Here is a 20987-nt window from a genome sequence, read left to right on the forward strand (position 1 = left end):
ATATGTTAAGTGCTCAATAAATATTAGCTCTTACCCCACCCCTGCCCCTGCCTTACAGAGTTTTGTTTTTTTTTTTTAAATAAATTTATTTATTTATTTTTGGCTGTGTTGGGTCTTCGTTGCTGCACATGGGCTTTCTCTAGTGGTGAGCAGGGGCTACCCTTCGTTGTGGTGCACGGGCTTCTCACTGTGGTGGCTTCTCTTGTTGCAGAGCACGGGCTCTAGGTGCGTGGGCTTCAGTAGTTGCGGCACGCTGGCTCAGTAGCTGTGGCTCGTGGGCTCTGGGGCGCAGGCTCAGTAGTTGTGGTGCAAGGGCTTAGTTGCTCCGAGGCATGTGGGATCTTCCTGGACCAGGGCTCGAACTTGTGTCCTCTGCATTGGCAGGCGGATTCTTAACCACTGCGCTGCCAGGGAAGCCCCAGGGTTTTTTTTTAACTGGCAGTGTGGAATTTGTACATCTGACTACTTTCCCGCACATGGGCATGTACTTACTTCTCGCAGCCAGTCAAACCACTTCCCTGGCTAGTGACTGCTTTGAAACAAGCAGATGGCACAATTTTGTCTAATGACATACAATTTCCTGGGGTGGTGGTGTTCAGGGAAGGTTTCTTCCCAAAAGACGTGCACTGGAAGAAAATTTTCCTTCCTTCTTCTAATAATGCTGTTTCTGCATGTACACCTGCCTATAACAGCAGAGCCATCTTGGCACTGTGAAGGGAGCTGGAAGAAAGATGAAAACAATCATGATATTGTTGAATTAAAGAATTAACCAACCCTCAAATTCCTACCTCTGGACTTAATATATGAAATAATACATTTTCCATTATGGGTATGGTTTTCTGTTATCATACTTGAAAACACCCTGATTGATACTTCTTGAGTATCTAGTATGTTTGAGATATTTTATTAGAAACACAAAGTGCAAAACCCTAAACCTGACCTCGACAAGTTTTCCAGCTACTTGAGGGAGATGAGCCATTGAAAGAAAACTAATACCAAGCAGTAAATATTAAGTGCTTGGCCTGAGAAAGCAGCACAGGAGGTCATATATCAGGAGAGGGCTCAAAGATGGACATAGATGGACAGATGGGAACATTCCCGGTAGTATAAACAAAATGTTGGGTAGAGTTAGGGATTGTATTAGTTTGCCAGGGCTGCCATAACGAAATACTACAAACTGGGTGGCTTAAACAACAGAAAATTATTTCTCAAAGTTCTGGCGGCTAGAAGTCCAAGATCAAAGCGTCAGCAGGGCTGATTTCATTCTGAGTCCTCTCTCGTTTGCAGATGGCTGTGTTTTTGCTGTGTTCCTTATGGTCTTTTGTCTGTTCACATGCACCCCCGGTATCCCTTTGTATGTCCAAAGTTTTTCATGTAAGGACACCAGTCAGACTGCATTAGGACCTACTTTAATTGCCTTATTTTAATTTAATAGTCTCTTTAAAGGTCCTATCTCTAAATACAGTCACATTCTGAGGTACTGAGGGTTAGGACCTCAACATATGAATTTGGAAAGGGCACAATTTCAGTCTATAAAAGGGACGAAGAAGGAGCTTAAGAGTGAGTAAAAGGTTAGAGCTGGCTGGAGATGAAGCTGGAAGGTTACATCAGGACCAGAGAGCTAGGGGCCTCAAACATTGGGCCTAGATTTTACTCTCGCAGTAGCAGCAGGGAAGTAAAACAGACCCTTAGGAAGAATAATTTGCCGGAGCGTGCTGCATGTTTTTATAAGGCAAAGAACTAGGGTGAGAGAAACGGGATAGGGCTGCACATAGTCTAGTCCTGATAAAGGACTGAGCTCAGGAGGGAATTCGAAGTGACTAACTGAAAGAGAAATGGAGGACGAAAGGACAAGATGTATGCTTGGACATTCCCAGCAATCAGGCCAGGGGAGGCTTATGCTGTAAATTCAAGTCTTAAAAGGAAGTGTTGTGGGGCTTCCCTGGTGGCGCAGTGGTTGAGAGTCCGCCTGCCGATGCAGGGGACACGGGTTTGTGCCCCGGTCCGGGAGGATCCCACGTGCCGCAGAGTGGCTGGGCCCGTGAGCCATGGCCGCTGAGCCTGCGCGTCCGGAGCCTGTGCTCCGCAACAGGAGAGGCCACAGCAGTGAGAGGCCCACGTACCACAAAAAAAAAAAAAAAAAAAAAGGAAGTGTTGTGAGTCCTGGGACATTGGGGTTCCAGCTTTCTAATATTTAGGAGTACCTGTCTGAAAGGAAATACGATTTCTTGTTGGGTATGGAGTATCCTGGAGATATTCAGGAACTTAGTTTTATAGAAAGGATACAAATATCAGAGAAGATTGCATTATTAGATATTCTTGGAAGTCCCTCGTATGGCTTAGGGTCCAGAAGCTTGTTTCATTTAGAACACAGAATAGGCAAAACATCTAGCCAATACCCCAAATCACCCAATCATCTCACAAGGAAGATCTGAGGTAAGCAATTAGAGAAAGAAGAACAACCAAAAGTTAGCAGAAGTAGACCCTTTTGTTTAGTTTGGGCAATACTCAACATGCCTCCACTAGGTGTTAAGTCAGTTGCCAGTTGGTATACTTAATGTTAAATGGGCTTGGAAAACTAAGTTTAAGAATTTGATCACTAAAATGAAAACTCAGGATTGCAAGATATCTTATACTATAAACTTAGAATGTATGACTTTTGTAAATTGTAATCACTAAACAAAATACCTGCTTTTATTTTTTTAAAAATATTTTTAAATTACAAAAGAAATGTGTGCGTGGCTTTTTTTTTAAGTTGAAAGTAAACTGTAATATATCCTTCCAACTTCCCCAGTCCCTTAGGGACGGGCACTGCAATTTTATTTGTAGCATTCCAGACCTTTTACTTGACATCTCCCACACCACACACATACTTATACATACAAATACACATTTCATAGCTTATAAAGTAGATATACCACGCATAATATAAAAATATGTATATTTATATGGCTATATAAGTATAGCCATATAAATATATATATTATACATGCACTCAAAGGCATATAATTTTCTTTAAACTTTTTATTTTATATTGGAGTATAGCCGATTGACAATGTTGTGACAGTTTCAGGTGCACAGCAAAGGGACTCAGCCGTACATATACATGTATCCATTCTCCCCCAAACTTCCCTACCACAGAGGCAGAAAGGCATATAATTTTTATTTAACACAACCAGGATTTGTACTAAATACTGTCTAACAATTTGCATTTTTCAGTTACTTATATATATAAGTATATTGTATATTTATATATATTGTATATATTTCCCACGTTAGTGCATATATTCCCAAATGGCCCATGTTTTAAATATCTCCTTAAGTAATGAAAGCCAAATAGACCACCTCAGGTATATTATTCAAAAATTAGAAAAATAGGGTAGTCTAAGAAAATGATAATGGAACAATAAAATTCTTGTCAGTTCTCAAACATTACAACATGTAGGGTTCAACTTTATCCTGAACATTTTCAATGGACCCTCAAAGGAAGAAAAATAAAATGATCTGTCTTTACACTTTTATGAATAGGCAAACATTTTCAGGTGCTATCTTTTCAGATATTTAAAATTTTTATCTGAATACAAAGAATAAACACAGAGTACCAATTTCAAAGTTGCCAAAGGGTGCATGTAGTTAAAAGTCTTCCTTTCCCCTTAGTTCCCCAGTCCCATAATTCTTCTCTCCACAAGCAACTGTTGACAAGTTTCTTGTGTATTCTAAAGATATTTAAGATTCTGTACATTTAAAATAAGAAAATATCAAAAAGCAACACCATATCGCTCCTCCCCATCCCCCCCCCCGAAGTTCTAGCACTTGCTAGGGTAATTTTTATTGCAATTTTGACCTGTCTACTCAAATGAGAGAGAAGTGGCAGAATTAGGCCACAGAGTTAAAAAGCATATTTGGGAACCTGGGGTAATGACAGATAAGAATAAGATGGCTATCAAAGGATTAAGAAAGACCCGTATAAAGAAAGGTTATAAAAACTTATAAAGCTCTTGAATATAGCTCTTTTAAAAAAAATCTTCATGACAGTGTAGCAAACGTTAAAGATGAAATATATCCTATTTAAAATAATCAGCCCCCGAATCAACACTTGATTCATTTTTTGTTCTCAGACTTAGCACAGCTACAATTCTATCTACACTAAATTTTGTGAAACTTAAGACAAACCTCTTTCATAATTTTACATTTTCATTTCAACATAAATTCTAAAATAAATGGGGGAAGGTAGTAGGACTTTAAGTTCTTTTTTTTAAGTAGATTTACTTTACCAGGGACTTTTCAGGACCAATAGTCACTCCTATTTGTATTCTTACTTCCCATAAGGAACAACTGTTATTTATGCAAAGGTAGAGGTGTTGATTTAAAGATTTGTTTGAAGTTTATTTTAGTAAAAAGAAAGCCAGAGAGTCGATATTGTTTATGTCAAAAATGTCTTTATTTTAATCGCAAAAAACGATTAATCTTACTACAATAGTGGAAGAGTTATATTTTTTCTTAAAACAGTAAACACATCTTAAGTAGTAACTCATAAAGTGTGTATTCAACAGGCCCACCAGCCCACACACGACAAAATATGAACATTGGTTAATAATATGAACAAATACCTAATAAATTGTTAAGAAAACAAGGCTTTAGAATGTTAGCTCCTCACAGTCCACATAGAACTTCCAATGCTCATCCATTATATGGCATGGGAGAAATTCTTGATCGCTGATTAACAGTATTTCATTTATTTGAAGATAATGTGGGATGCTTTTCATTGACCCTTTGGAAGTTCCTGTTTAAAGAAGAGTCAACAAATTAAAAACTGTCTTTTAAAAAATAAGATTTAAAGATGATACAAACAGATGGAGAGATATACCATGTTCTTGGATTGGAAGAATCAACACTGTGAAAATGACTATACTACCCAAAGCAATCTACAGATTCAATGCAATCCCTATCAAACTACCAATGGCATTTTTCACAGAATTAGAACAAAGAATTTCACAATTTGTATGGAAACACAAAAGACCCCGAACAGCCAAAGCAATCTTGAGAAAGAAAAATGGAGCTAGAGGAATCAGTCTCCCCGACTTCAGACTATACTACACAGTTACAGTAATCAAGACAGTATGGTACTGGCACAAAAACAGGAATATAGAGCAATGGAACAGGATAGAAAACCCAGAGACAAACCCATGCACGTATGGTCACCTTATTTTTGATAAAGGAGGCAAGAATATATAGTGGAGAAAAGACAGCCTCTTCAGTAAGTGGTGCTGGGAAAACTGGAGAGCTACATGTAAAAGAATGCAATTAGAACACTCCCTAACACCATACATAAAAATAAACTCAAAATGGATTAAAGACCTAAATGTAAGGCCAGACACTATCAAACTTAGAGGAAAACATAGGCAGAACACTCTATGACATAAATCACAGCAAGATCCTTTTTGACCCACCTCCTAGAGAAATGGAAATAAAAACAGAAATAAACAAATGGGACCTAATGAAACTTAAAAGCTTTTGCACAGCAAAGGAAACCATAAAAAAGATGAAAAGGCAACCCTCAGAACGGGAGAAAATATTTGCAAACGAAGGAACTGACAAAAGATTAATCTCCAATATTTACAAGCAGCTCATGCAGCTCAATATCAACAAACAGACAACCCAATCCAAAAATGGGCAGAAGACCTAAATAGATATTTCTCCAAAGAAGATATACAGATTGCCAACAAACACGTGAAAGGATGCTCAACATCACTAATCATTAGAGAAATGCAAATCAAAATTACAATGAGGTATCACCTCACACAGGTCAGAATGGCCATTATCAAAAAATCTACAAACAATAAATGCTGGAGAGGGTGTGGAGAAAAGGGAACCCTCTTACACTGTTGGTGGGAATGTAAATTGATACAGTCATTATGGAGAACAGTGTGGAGGTTCCTTAAAAAACTAAAGATAGAACTACTATACAACCCAGCAATCCCACTACTGGGCATATACCCTGAGAAAACCATAATTCAAGAAGAGTCATGTACCACAATGTTCATTGCAGCTCTATTTACAATAGCCAGGACATGGAAGCAACCTAAGTGTCCACTGACAGATGAATGGATAAAGAAGATGTGGCACATATACACATAATGGAATATTACTCAGCCATAAAAAGAAATGAAATTGAGTTATTTGTAGTGAGGTGGATGGACCTAGAGTCTGTCACACAGAGTGAAGTAAGTCAGAACGAGAAAAACAAATACTGTATGTTAACAAATATATATGGAATCTAAAAAAAAAAAGGTTATGAAGAACCTAGAGGCAGGACAGGAATAAAGACGCAGATGTAGAGAATGGACTTGAGGACATGGGGAGGGGGAAGGGTGAGCTGGGAAGAAGTGAGAGAGTGGCATGGACATATATACACTACCAAATGTAAAACAGATAGCTAGTGGGAAGCAGCCGCATAGCACAGGGAGATCAGCTCAGTGCTTTGTGACCACCTAGAGGGGTGGGATAGGGAGGGTGGGAGCGAGATGCAAGAGGGAGGAGATATGGGGATATATGTATATGTATGGCTGATTCACTTTGTTATAAAGTAGAAACAAACATCCCATCGTAGAGCAATTATACTCTAATAAAGATGTTAAAAAATAATAAATTTTTAAAAAGGTAAAAAATAAGATTTAAATTTACTTATTACGAACCCTAGACCCTAGTCAAGTCTATGAGCACATATAACAGGTTTTCTGACCAGGTCATTCTTCACTCACTCCATTTTCTATACCCAAGATAGAGCTGTAAATCAGCACTGACCTATCTTGGAAGAAAGAAGCCTGTTTGCAGTCTAAAACACCAAGGCAAAAAATGGATAACTGAAGCTTCTGAAGGTAGTTATACAAAGCCCCTCTGTGCCTCAATTTCCAATAAATTGAGAATAAAACAGTTGTAAAGATTAAATGAGATACTGCATGTGAAATGCCTGTCTACTGCCTAATACAGAGCAACCACTCAATAAATAGTAGCTGCTATTATTATAGCAGGTAGTTATTACTAAAAAGAGTGTTAGGCTGGAAGATGGATGATCAATTTTCTAGGTCACACAAACTTGGTTGTGATCTCAAGCAAGTTATATGGCTTATCTAGATTTCCATCTCCTCTGAGAGGTGAGAGAGTTGATGATCAGCAGGGTCCCTTTTAGCTCTGCCAGTTTAAGAGCCAATGATACTAAAACTGGCTTCTTTAAGCTCCCTGACAGTCTCAGAGATTCCTTTCTTGGAGACTGTCTATATGAGCTATACATCATTCAACTAGTTGAATCTTATTCCAAGGTTAGCACCAACATGCTATCTGTGTGACCTCAGCCAGACAGTTTCAGATAGACGTATGTATAGTCCAAGTGCTTTGTTCATAATTCTAAGCAGTACAAATGTTTACATAGTTACACATCTGCATGGATATCTGGCGCTCCTGATAAAGTACCCAATTATCCTTCTAATGGTGATCCCACCCTAATTTGCCTCTGGAGGACCATCCCTTTCCCCACACTTGGTCCATGTGCTTCTGGTGGAATTGTTCTCAACTATGTGGCTGAACCACACTGACTCCATTTTGTCAGCTCCATCTTAGGTCTGCAGTCCTATCCCTTCCCTTTCTGCATGACTGTAATTTAGCCTACTCACAAGGAATGCGCCCAAGCCAGCTTTTACCTTTGTCTTCATCTGATATGAAAATTGGAAGAATGCCTTTGCTGACGCAGGTAGTTAACAGTCATGAGACCCCTCAGGGAAGGGCAGGGAGGAAAAACAGGGGTTCCTGTCAGTGTGGACCAACCACACTTCTCCCAAGTAGTCAGATTCTATTTTTAGCTTTGGTCCCTTTAAATCCTCCTTACCCTTTTCAGAGGCAGAGTTGGGCTATGAATGCTTCTGGATCATCTCTGCCTGATCCTTCCTACCCGTATGTAAGTTACCCACAATAAACTTCACAATTACCCTTTATGGAGTTGCCTGCTTAGTTTTTTGGTCTGAAAGTTCTTGCTCAGTTCAGGGGATATAATTCAATATCTCTTCCTTCCAACATTCATCTCCTGATTTGTTTAGATCTAGGCCAATCAGTGAACAGGCATTGATTCAGGGTAAGAACATGACCCATTCGGAGTGAAGTTACATGCAATGAGATCTTTGTTTCGCCTTCTGGGAAAGAGTCACATCCAAATTCTTTCCCTCTGGACTTGAATCTGGAAGCATGTAGCTCTGGGATGATGAGAGGAGAGGCTGCTACCATGGAGCTGAGAAATGGAAAGCAAGAAAAACTGGGTGCTCAGTCATGCTCTGTGAACACTGGCTTAAGCCTGAAGAACCTACTCCTGGTCTTTCATGTACATGAGTCAATAAAATTCCTTTTTATGGGGGGTGTAAGCCAGTCTGATTTGGGTTTTAAACTGTTACTTACAACCCAAAGAATTTAAACTGTTTTACACATGGTCCATATGTAAACAAAATAATCCCCTCGTTAGCAGGTTTGTTTTATAGACTATCTGAAGCAAGGTACCTCACAAAAGTTGGGAGTGGAGAGCATTCATCCTTCAGGAAAAGCCCATGGAAATAAGGCTTTAAATATTAATTTAAATTAATTTTGCTAATATTAGCTTAGTTTCATCAGAGCAATGATGGGCCTGTATGCACAAAAACCCTATTCTCTTTCCAGTGAATGGGCCTTGCCTTAAAAGTCACAGACCCAAACATGGGCACTTGTAAGAGATGGCCAAGAGCACCCGAATAGCTTCATCTTGTTTGTAACCAGAAATTATCACCATAGGGCTCACATAGAGAAGGTCACAAACAAAAGTGCAGAATGATAAGCAGTAGCTCCACAGGAAGCAACCTGCCCATCTTCCTAATTGACATGCTGGAAACAGAGTGGCCCAAACTTGGGATGCTGAGATGACATAACAAAAGTGTTTGAAAAACAGCATTTTCAGATGGACATTTGTTAACCTATTAACCCACAGAAGTGGAGTTTGGAGTTTTCAATAAAGTAATGCTAATGTTAAACCTTTTTTTTCCTTTTGCCTTACCATTCCCATCATTCACCTTTGTCAAATGAGAAAATAACACCTATGTGAAAGTTTTCTGCAAAATTGTAAAGTGTTATTCAATACGGCTTTGCACTCTAAACTAGCTTTGCTTGGAGTTGATCTGGCTCTCTCTCTCCCTTACGTGCTGTAATAAATTAAGATAAAGGGACCATTTTAGGCCCACCTTCTTCTTTTTTTTAAGCAGGGCTGACTTTATCACTAAAGTCAGTAGGGTGTGATGGCCTTGATTTATAACTTTCTCAACAGGTTAGCCATGATATATCCACAAAAGTTATTTGGTTGATATTCTGTCTAGTGGCTATTCACATGGCTTCTCTTTCAAAGGAACAGAGGTCATGGCAGCCAAAATCCCACCCCCAGATCCACTTAATTTCACTGTCAGCATAATACACTCCTGACTTTCCTGTAATCTGCAGGACTTTAGGAAAACTGCAAGCGGCTCTGTGGTAACAGAAGGTGCCACTTCCTGGGTAAGCCCATGGACATGAAATTCTGGGAACATACATATCACACCACAAAACTCAGTATTGAGACGACATCCCCCAGTTTCTCACAGAATAGCCTCTTTACCATAATGATCAGACTGGAAGAAACAAAGACCATTCCTTACAAAACACCTGTTCTCATCTCCTTTACCTCTCATCTTCTGCTGCCTTTTCTTTCTCCTCTACCACCTCTTCCGCAACAGATATCTCTAAACTCCATCTGCCACTGCATTCCCACCCGCTTCATTCCAGCCCATGATACCAGGATATAGCACCTTTGGCTGACCACAACTTCTAGCTTCCAGATTTCTTTGTTGTTATCCACAATTCCCAATATATTGGGATGGGGTGGGCAACAAAACAAAAAACACATTCATACAGAAAACTGAGCTAAACAGGGTAATCCTCATATAAGAAAATCTAAGAATACAGCAAACTGATGTCAAATTTATGATCCCAGTTTGAATTGTGTTAAGTAACTATACAATTGCTACGTTATCTTATTACATAATAGTACAAGTTTCAAAATTATTTGAATCATTCCAGGCAAATAACATTCAGGAAAGTTAAAGACAAAGAACTTCACTAGCTTTTCTTCCTTTTTTGAAGTTGAGTAAACCTTTTCTCCATGTCTACATATGGAAAGCATACCTGAAAGCATCAATGCCAGTACGTAATATTTTAAAAACTCTTTGCTTTTTCTTTTCATAAAAAATTAAACATACATGCAGTGTACTACAGCTACTTAAAATAAGTAAAAATATATTGTGGTTTGTATTATCAATCTTCTGAGAAATAAGTAATAACCTGTTACTACAGCAGCTGAGAACACAGTTCTAGAATTGAGATTCTCTTCTGTGGGCCCTAGTCTGGGCTCACTCTGCATGTCTCCTGCTTTCAGGGCTTTTAGAACTGTTTTCAGTGTTTTACTTTTGTATATACTCTAAATTTGGCCCGAAGGTATGGTTTTCCTGCAATCCTCTCCCTGCCCCAACTCCCCTGCTACCCAGGTAACCAACGCTAGCAGCCTAGGGTATATTATATCCTTCTATAGTTTGTTTCTGTGCTCTAATAGTCATATCACACATTTGTCCATCACTTTTCAATACTTTAATCCTTGTACAACCATGTGAGACAAGAAAGGGAAAGAATCCAAGTAGTTAGGAAACTGAGATTTAGATTTTTTTTATTTAATAATTCATTTATAGTACTCAATAAACTGTTACTTAATAGGAACTTAATAGGTTGCACAAAATACAGGCACTTAAATATAAAAGAACAGTGAACTGAAGTTTCCTCACCAATGCAGTCTATACTCTTACTACAATGCTTACTACTCCCACCAAGCTTTCAGCCAGTTAGCATAGCAACAAATAAAGGGACTGCAGGAAGCACACACTTAAAAGACCTGTTTCCAAATGGGAAGCTCCCAAACACTGGAGTTTTGCTTCCACTCTAGCCCTGACAGTCACGTTGGAGGTAGGTAGCTAAGAGGGAATGAAGCAGCAAGATTCAGATATTGGATGTAAAACGTTTAAATTTAATATACTTTATAGGAAATGATTTTACTTTGGGTCCATTAGTAAATTGTTACTGTTCCATGGAAAGATCTTAGAAAAACTAAGCTGTTGTGATCTGCAGCAATATGAACTGACAGGTACGGCACTGTAATACCAGGAGCAAACACACATATAGTCTTAAGCAGTCTGACAATATCAACTATTCATTTTTCCCAGTCCTCACTGTGGGGAGGATTAAGTGGACTAGTGCTCGGAAGTTCAGTTCTGCTTAAGGGGCCAGACACCTGTGGCTCTGGAACCTCAAAGAAACAAAGAGGAATAGGAGGATTTAAAAAAGAAGTTCTGTCACTGAAAGAATTTTTGTGAACGAGGTAAAGAGAAATTAGAACCCTGAGAGATAGTAACTTAATCTGTTATTTGGTCAAATAATTACCATCTTCTTTGCAATGATAACTGAGGACATCTACTTGTAGCTTTGTGACAAAGAATTTTTCCATCAGAACTGTGAAAACCACCAATTCACCCCACTAGAAGGTAGGAGCCCTTCTCCCTTTAATTTTCACTTTTACTTGGGGTAGATTCCCTAGGCAAAGTCAGTGCCCTCTGAGATCTATAAATAAAATTTCTAAACAGTAGCACATTTAGCAGCCCAGTACAACTACGAAGATGGCCATTTAATCGGACATTTGTCTTTTCTTGTCCCTAAGCCCCAACAGGAAATGCACAGCAAAGGAACTAAGGAACCATTCTGCTTATGGACAAGGTAGGGAGAAATAAATCTCCCTCAAGTAATATCACCAGACTTCAGATATTCTGCACAAGTCTGCTTAAACTGAATTGATAGATTCATTAGTAGGCAAAAGAATGGGCTCATGCAACTATTCATGTTATTCAGTGGCCAAAACTGGCACTTCAAAATGACATACTAGTTAGGTTAAAAATAATTTAACTTTTACTGTTCTTTTTCCTCTGCTTTTTTGGGGTTTTTTTTTTACAGTAAAAGAGAACCTTTAATGTATGTCATGAAAACGTCTTTTATACCAGATTTCAATGACCACTGAAAAATGCAATAAATAATGTGAGATAAAATAATTTTTAGACAAAGTAGAGAGGGTTTATGAATGAAGGAAATTCTAAAGGATATAACACGGGAAGGAAACTTGTCCTAGATGGAAAGTTTGAGAAGTGAAATAGAACGGAGAGCAAATAAAGTAGTAAATATGTAGATAAATCCAAATGAACATTGACACTTAAAAAACAATACACAATACAAATACTACATATGATAATACACAATTATGTAAGGCTGATGAATTTTTTTTAAACATCTTTATTGGAGCATAATTGCTTTAAAATGGTGTGTTAGTTTCTGCTGTATAACAAAGTGAATCAGTATACATATATCCCCATATCTCCTCCCTCTTGCATCTTCCTCCCTCCCACCCTACCTATCCCACCCCTCTAGGTGGAAACAAAGCACCAGGCTGATCTCCCTGTGCTATGCAGCTGCTTCCCACTAGCTATCTATTTTACATTTGGTAGTGTATATATGTCCATGCCACTCTCTCACTTCACCCCAGCTTCCCCTTCCCCTTCCCTGTGTCCTCACGTCCATTCCCTACGTCTGCGTCTTTATTCCTGTCCTGCCCCTAGGTTCTTCGGAACCATTTTTTTTTTTTTAGATTCCATACATATGTGTTAGCATACGGTATTTGTTTTTCTCTTTCTGACTTACTTCACTCTGTATGACAGTCTCTAGGTCCATCCACCTCACTACAAATAACTCAATTTCGTTTCTTTTCCTCTGTTTTTGAAAAAAATTCCCTTAATATATCAAAAGCAAAAATAATCAGATTCATTATTTTAACTGATGGTTCACTTCTGACACATCCCTAACCCATCTTACTCCTCTGGTTCTCAGTTTCATCATCTGTAAAACAGGTTCAAGACTAGCTGATCTATTAGGTTCACTTCTAACTTGAAAATTATTGAACTCAGACTTCCAGAACTTGTGCTTACAAACTAAGCATTCTAAACTTCATTACGATTATGGAATGAAACATCACTTGCTCTAGTTACAAATGAAAATGAACATACTTATGTATACATTCTCATCCTGAATCAGAAATATAATTCCAATCAAAGGCAAAATGATTAAGAATAATTTTAATGAATTGTAAAAATACATCTGCTCTAGTTATGATGGGGGAAAAATTCTACTATGGCTATTTAAATACAAAGTTCAGGGACTTTCCTGGTGGCGCAGTGGTTAAGAATCTACCTGCCAATGCAGGGGACACGGGTTCAAGCCCTGGTCCGGGAAGATCCTACATGCCAAAGAGCAACTAAGTCCATGTGCCACAACTATTGAGCCTGTGCTCTAGAGCCCACGAGCCTCAACTACTGAGCCCACACACCACAACTACTGAAGCCTGCGTGCCTAGAGCCCATGCTCCGCAACAAGAGAAGCCACTGCAATAGAAGCCCGCGCAACGCAATGAAGAGTAGCCCCCGCTCGCTGCAACTAGAGAAAGCCCATGCACAGCAATGAAGACCCAATGCAGCCAAAGAAAAAAAAAATAAAGTTCAGTGTCTTCTGATAAATGAAGGATCCTAAAGGATAAATATGGTGATAGAGTATTACATGATTGGATATCTAAAACTAAATTAATAATTTTGCACAGATTTACATTGATAATATCAAAAGCCATCTGTGAAACTGTACTGGAATCAAGAAACAGGCTTGATTATTATACTTAGAAGTTTAAAACTATTTAGGCCTTCATTGTTCAGGGGAAAATTGAAATTAATAGGTGGTTCTTTAAGCTGAATTGGATTTGAGATACTTGATTTTATATGTAAAGTGTTCAGGTTTTCTGTGTCTCTGTCGTACAGACGTGAACCTTGGAGTTCTACTAAAAAGAAGCTCCTAAATGTCCTAATGTATGTAAAATAATCTGGCAGGGGGTCTGGCACATGGCAAATGCTCAACAGGTAATTTTTTTTCTTCTCTTTCCTCCCCTATCAGTAGATATAAAATACCAGGATGAAAAAAAATACGATTAAAATAATGAAAAAGGATCAGGAGTTTAAACAGGAGCTGAAATAAACACCCTGTGCTCTGTTATCAGGCACCCATCTTCCTTGGCTGTTTAAGAAGTTCTTAACTACATAAAACAGAAGCACCTGTGAATGTTTGTGTTCTATTACATATACTTTTACAGAGAAATGAAGCACAATAACAGCACTGAAATGAAGAAAACTCTTTCTTTAAAGTCATTTATTCACAACAGATTATAAGTAGGTCAAAGACCGTTTTCATTAAAAACAAAAAAAGTCTATTTTTTTTCCTGAAAAAGCATATTCTATTTCAAATGAACAAGTGATGTTAGATCTTCCTGAGAGAAAATTATAAAGTATATAATCAGTGTGCATTAAATGATAGCCTGGGAAAAGAAAGGCCTCAGGAGATACTCTTTTTTTGTTTGTTTGTTTTGCTTAGATGAATACATTCAGCTTCATGTGTTTTGAGTGTCTTGGTACTATGGTGACAGGGGACATAAGCATATAAAACTGGCTTTCCAGGTAAATAATGAAATGTGATCTACATTAACAGAATGTTTTTCTAAAGAACTTTGTGAAAAATATGTCAATATTTTTATACATAATGTTCACATTATGTAATAGAAGTTTTCGGAATGTTCATTTTTCCCATTCCAATATATACTGGAATATTGATGAAGATTCCCTCAATAACACAAAGGAGGAACTACAGCCAAGTAGGCAGAGGGGAGAGAGGCTTGGGACGAAGCTGTGAAATTTTAAGGGAAAATGCATCATAGACTCACTCCATTTTAAAGCTTATAAAGGACTTTAGAGATAGATACTTCAGGGATTTCATCAACATAACTTCATTTTTAAAGATTAGCATTGGTATGTTTACAATCTTTCATTAGAAACAACATATATCCTCAAATGTGTTAATATACCACATTTTAACATCCTGGAGTCTATCAATACATTGCCTCAAGTTGCCAAGTTAACTAGTTTTTGTGTAGAACTCTAATAAATAAAAAGCTCTTCCATTATCTCTGACTTACTGAAGCAAGTCATTTTATCACTTATCTTCATGACTCATGATTTTCTTGATACCATGAATCCAAAATGATATGTAGAAGTAAACTGGATGAGGGGAAAGGAGAAATAGTTCTCTTTGAAATTTCTGGTTGAGAAAAATGTGGAGGGCCATCATTCTTTTTTCTTTTTTTTTGAAGTATAGTTGATTTATAATGTTGTGTTAGTTTCTGGTATACAGCAAAGTGATTCAGTTATACATATATATATTCTTTTTCATCTTCTTTTCCATTATGGTTTATTAAAGGATACTGAATATAAGTTCCCCATGCTATACAGTAGGACCTTGTTGTTTATCTATTTTACATATAGCAGTTTGTATCTGCTAGTCCCAAACTCCTAATTCATCCCTCCCCCACCACCCCCTTTCCCCTTTGGTAACCATAAGTTTGTTCCCTGTCTGTTAGTCTGTTTCTGTTTCACAAATAAGTTCATCTGTGTCATATTTTAGATTCTACATATAAGTGATATCAGGTGGCACATGTCTTTCTCTTTCTGACTTACTTCACTTAGTATGATAATCTCTAGGTCGATTCATGTTGCTGCAAATGGCATTATTTCATTCTTTTTTTATGGCTGAGTAGTAATTGTGTATATATACTACATCTTCTTTATCCATTCATCTGTTGCCGATGGACATTTAGGTTGCTTCCATGTCTTGGCTATTGTAAATAGTGCTGCTGTGAACATAGGGGTGCATGTATCTTTTCGGATTATAGCTTTGTCCAGATGTATGCCCAGGAGTGGGATTGCTGGATCATATGGCAACTCTATTTTTAGTTTTTTAAGGAATCTCCATACTGTTCTCCATAGTGGCTGCACCAATTTACATTCTCAACAACAGTGTAGGAGGGTTCCCTTTTTTCCACACCTCTCCAGCATTTGTTATTTGTAAACTTTTTAATGATGGTCATTCTGACAGGTGTGAGGTGATACTTCATTGTGGTTTTGATTTGCATTTCTCTAATAATTAGCGACGTTGAGCATCTTTTCATGTGCCTATTGGCCATCAGTATGTCTTCTTTGGTGAAATGTCTATTTAGGTCTCTGCCCATTTTTTGATTGGGTTGTTTGTTTTTTTGTTGTTGAGTTGTATGAGCTGTTTGTATATTTTGGAAATTAAGCCTGAAGGGCCATCACTCTTATACCTCACAGTTAGACAGAAAATTCAGATAAGGGAGATTAATTCAGATAAAGGAGATAGTATTAACTAACCAAAATCCCATTTACCATTTGTTGAATTCTTCACCACAAATTCTGTTATAGCCTGTGAGATCTAGGAATGTCCACCTATGAGGACCATCAACTGTAAGTAAATTCAGTTTCAAAATAAGCAGTCCTTTGGATCATGTTCATGTTTCCATTCACTCATTCATTTATTCAATGAACATTTTACTTGGAAGCTACTATATGCCAGGCATTGGGAATATAATAGGAAGCAAGAGCCCACAAAAATCTCTCTGAACTCAAAGATCTTCTCAGTCTATCGGGGGTTAAGATTAGGTAACCAGCAATTATTTATAATATAGAGTGATATACATAAGATTTAACCATCTATTTACACAGTACTATGCTAGAAACTATACAGTTAAAAACTTAAATAAAACTGAAAGTTTCTCTCTTTCTCTTTTTTTCACCTTGTCCAAATTTCATTTTTTCCAACAGTTATTTGCTTGGTTCCTGTACTAGGTCATCTAAACAAGGCATGTCTGAAAGTGAAAGGGAGTGGTACTAATAATTTTGCTGGATTAGGGACTGCCCCAGTCAAATGGGGATACATGGTCATCCTAGTTATGGGAAATGTAAATATCTCTTCCTAGTCCACTATTTCCAAAAAACAGTATTCTGAAGAGTGTGATCATCAAAAAGCATAAGAGAACAGATATGTTCATGATCTGAAGTAGGCTAATTAAATCCATGTGGACATGTTTTTCCTTTAGACTTTATGGTCTCTATGATGTCAGAGCCACAACTTCCATTACCACATTTTGATATGCAGAAGAGGGGAAAAGATTCTCTCCAGAATGCTTTGCTTGTAATAAAGTTAGAGACTTTACATTTTTCTAACTTACCAGGTCTTTGGATTTCTGTCAGGTACCACAAAACCAGGTACAAAAGAATCCTAAATCAAAGATGCTCAAACAAAACTTCAACAGCAGCCTACGGATGCCTGCAGGGACCTGTCTATAGATTCCTAGGTCCAGATCAAGGTAGCAAGATGCTGGTTGGCATACTGGCGCCTCCACAGTTCTCAAATTAGCACTAACATTTTCGGAAATATCTAAAGGAAAGAAAATTCAGGATTTCTGGACAGAAATTAGTAACAAGAAACTGTTTATACTGCAGGCAACAGAAGCAGCAATTCAGAACCCATTTTTTATTTCATGCTCATTTAGCAGAGGAACTGTGAGCCCTCTGAGGAAGAAGACGCATGGCTGGGGCTGGAAATACGTGCCTGGAGCTAGAAAATCTGAGGAGCAGATATGCTTTCTGATATGAGGAAGAACCTATATTTCTGCTTTGACTCTTAAGGATAGAAACTAGGAGAAAGGGTTTGCTTGACTTTCCTTCAAGTGTATGTGTGCGCACGTGCACGAGACAGAGAGACGAGAAGGACAAGAGAGACAGAGAGACAGAGGGCTTGAGGGTACAAGCACAAAAGTGGGTGTGCTTCGGAATCAAAGTGAAGGGCTGAATATTAAGAATTTTCAAATTATTACCTGCATAAGAAATCAGATACTACTAGTCATTCAAAGTCAACAGTCAGGCTGGCTGCATAAGAATCACTCCTAAAAACTCAGGTTCCTTGGCCTATCTCTAAGATTAGATTAGGTAAGGAACCAAAGACCATGAATTACTACAACTCCTTCCAGTTTCATAAGCTCTTTAACTTCCCCACAATTGTTTTATTTTATGTGTTTCCCCAAAATGATGAAAAATACTTTTGAGGCTATCCTTAGAAAACAGGGGAAAATGCATCTTATTCTGAAGCCAGTTTTTGAGACAAAGGTTAGAGTGAATGCAGTATAAACTTAGGAAAGTACTTTGAATTATTGGGATTTGTTGTAAGGAAAGGAGTAACCCTGGGAAACCCCTGGTTAGAGGCTTGTGATAGTAATCCTGTTTGGTTCTTGACTCTGGTTGTCACAGAATTATCATTTTTTGTTTTGTACCTCCTGTCCTCATATATTGTCCCCAACTGGTCTAAGACAGGGAAACTGGGGGAAAAAGAGGGTGCACTGCAACAGAGAAGGGTGATATAACTTATGTCTGCTTTTCATAAATGTGTACCGCCCTTTCCAATAACTTCAATATCGGCTGCTGACTGGTGAAGACCACATTCTCTTCAGTTTTCTGAAGGTTTATTAGTGTACCCTATCAAGCAAAGACTTAATTCTAATATCTAGGATCTATTTTTAGAAAATATGGAGAACTAACCAAATCATGCCTGCAGGAAGGAAAAAAATACCATTTTTCCCTTTTACATGACACTTAAAAAAAATCTACCTAAAGTAAGCACATCACAGATTCAGAGAAAGGAATTGTGAGAGAAGGTGTCATTCTTCTAGAATTTAAGTTAAACGGTGTTTAAACGGAGTGCTGTAAACAAACAAACAGAAAATAACAAGTTTTGGTGGAGATGTGGGGAAACTGGAACCCTTGTACATTGCTGATAGGAATGTAAAATGATTCAGTTGCTGTGGAAAACAGTAATGGCTGTTCCCTCAAAAGTTAAACATATAATAACTAATATAGCAATTCCACTCCTTGGTATACACCCAAAAGAACTGAAAACAGGTATCCAAACAAATATATGTATACACTGTTAATAGGAGCACTATGTCCAACAGCCAGAAAGTGGAAACCCAAATGTCCATCAAAGGATGAATAAATAAGTAAACTGTGGTTTATATATATATGTAATGGAAGCCATAAAAAGGAATGAAGTACTATTACAATGTAGATAATCCTTAAAAGCATTATGCTAAGTGAAAGGTGCCATACACAAAAGGTCATATATTGAAGGATTCCATTTATATAATATTCAGACTAGGCAAATCCATGCAGACAGGAAGCAGACTGGTAGTTTCCAGGGACTGGAGAGAGTGGGGAATGGGAAGTAACTGCTGAATGGGAAGTAACTGCTGAATGGGTATGGGTTTCTTTTTGGGGTGATGAAACTGTTTTGGAACTACACAGAGCTGGTGGTTGTAAAACACTGTCAATGTACTAAATGCCACTGAATTGTTCACTTTAAAATGTTTATTTGAATGTCACGTGAGTTTAACCTGAATGGAAAAAAAAAAAAGACAAGTGCAATGTCTTATCAGCAGATGTGGGTGTGTTTTCCCCACAACTAAGAAACAGGTGTTGGTCTGCACATACCTGGAAGACAAGGTTGATGTTGCTGAGGTACCAAGTTTGGGTCTGGAGGCAAGGGTAATTCCTCAGAAATATACTTTAAAAGTTCCTTCCCCCGGTATGTTACCTGCACATAATTAAACACAGAACTTCAAAATCATATATTTTATAAGAAGCAAATACACCTTTCTCCTGCAAATTGTAACTCCAGTAAAGTATTGATTGTTGTACACTATGTACTGGCAAACTAGCCCACAGCCAAATCTGGGCTGCCATCTTTTTTGTAAATAAAGTTTTACTAGAACACAGTGATACCCATTCATTTACTTAACATCTATGGCTGCTTTTATGCTACAACAGGATGGAGTAGTTTTGACAGAGACCATATGCTCACAAAGCCTGAAATATGTATTATCTGGCCCTTTACAGAAAAAATTGCTGATCCCTGATATGTATCATTAATTCTCTCATATGTTCACTAATTCAACAAATATTAATCCAGCACCTGCTACTTTATAACTTTAAAAAATTAATGTTGCATTAATAAAATTAAGTCATAAAAGTAAAATGGTACTTTTCTAGAAATCAGATACACAGCTGGTTAGATTAACTGCATTTTAGGTCTATACATCAAAGTTTTTTTGTTTTTCTTGGTTTGTTTTTGAACTTAGTTATTGTTTATCAGCCCAAAAGGTCAGAGCTTAGAAATATGTACATACAAATGGGCTGGACTGAGGTAGACTGGCAAACACCTGCCAGAAATGTTCTGAGTCCAAGGGTCTTTGCGTCCTCCGGACCTAGTTCTAGAGCAGTCTAATAGTATACTCCAAGAAGCTAGGTTCACTATGGTTAAACCAGCAAGTTTCAACTTGGACATCCCTTCCTCCAGGATGCCTTCCTATAACTGCTAAGCTCAAGTAATGACCCTCCTCTAGGATCCCATAAAGTCTGTGCTCATATTTCTGTCAAGGCACTTATCCCACTTAAAGGAAATTATGTATTAATGTGTCCGTTTCCATTAAACTATAGGCTCCTTGAAGAAGGATCTGTATAATATTAATTTTTATTCTCTAGCTCTTCATATAGTGCCTGACAATACTAAGAAAAAGCTCTTAAGTCCCAGCTCTTAAGCAAAATTCTTAAATCCTCTGAGCCTGAGTTTGTGCATCTGTTAAATGAGTATCTCCAGATTTTTAAGTTGGGAGGGGTAAAGGAGATAATATATATGATAATATATACTTTTGGCATGCTGTCTAGCACATCCTGAGTGCTCAGGAAATGCTTGTTACTGAACAGAGCGAGGAAGGCCTAAGGAATACAGAATGGTTAGGCAGACTTTTAGCTCAATCCTATGACTAAACAAAGCTTGGTAATGTTAATGGAACAGACCTGGCCTAC

The 20987-nt window shown here is 37.9% G+C and overlaps 1 protein-coding gene across 3 annotated transcripts in view; it reads right to left on the bottom strand.

Annotated features, from left to right (window-relative positions):
- Positions 1 to 4404: 4404 nt before the first annotated feature.
- Positions 4405 to 20987, bottom strand: part of ANKRD31 (ankyrin repeat domain 31) — a 127609-nt gene continuing 111026 nt past the window's right edge. For all 3 annotated transcript variants that reach the window (XM_022594713.2, XM_022594678.2, XM_022594698.2), the window contains 2 exons: positions 19614 to 19716; positions 4405 to 4783 (listed from right to left, as the gene is read on the bottom strand). In XM_022594713.2, coding sequence (XP_022450421.2) covers positions 4638 to 4783; positions 19614 to 19716 — 249 coding nt within the window. In that variant the 3' untranslated portion in view covers positions 4405 to 4637. The remainder of the gene's footprint in view (positions 4784 to 19613; positions 19717 to 20987) is intronic.

Source organism: Delphinapterus leucas, chromosome 3, assembly GCF_059928025.1.
Source record: "Delphinapterus leucas isolate spDelLeu-1000000601 "Yukka" chromosome 3, BTC_Dleu_Yukka2, whole genome shotgun sequence".
NCBI classification, from domain to species: Eukaryota; Metazoa; Chordata; class Mammalia; order Artiodactyla; family Monodontidae; genus Delphinapterus; species Delphinapterus leucas.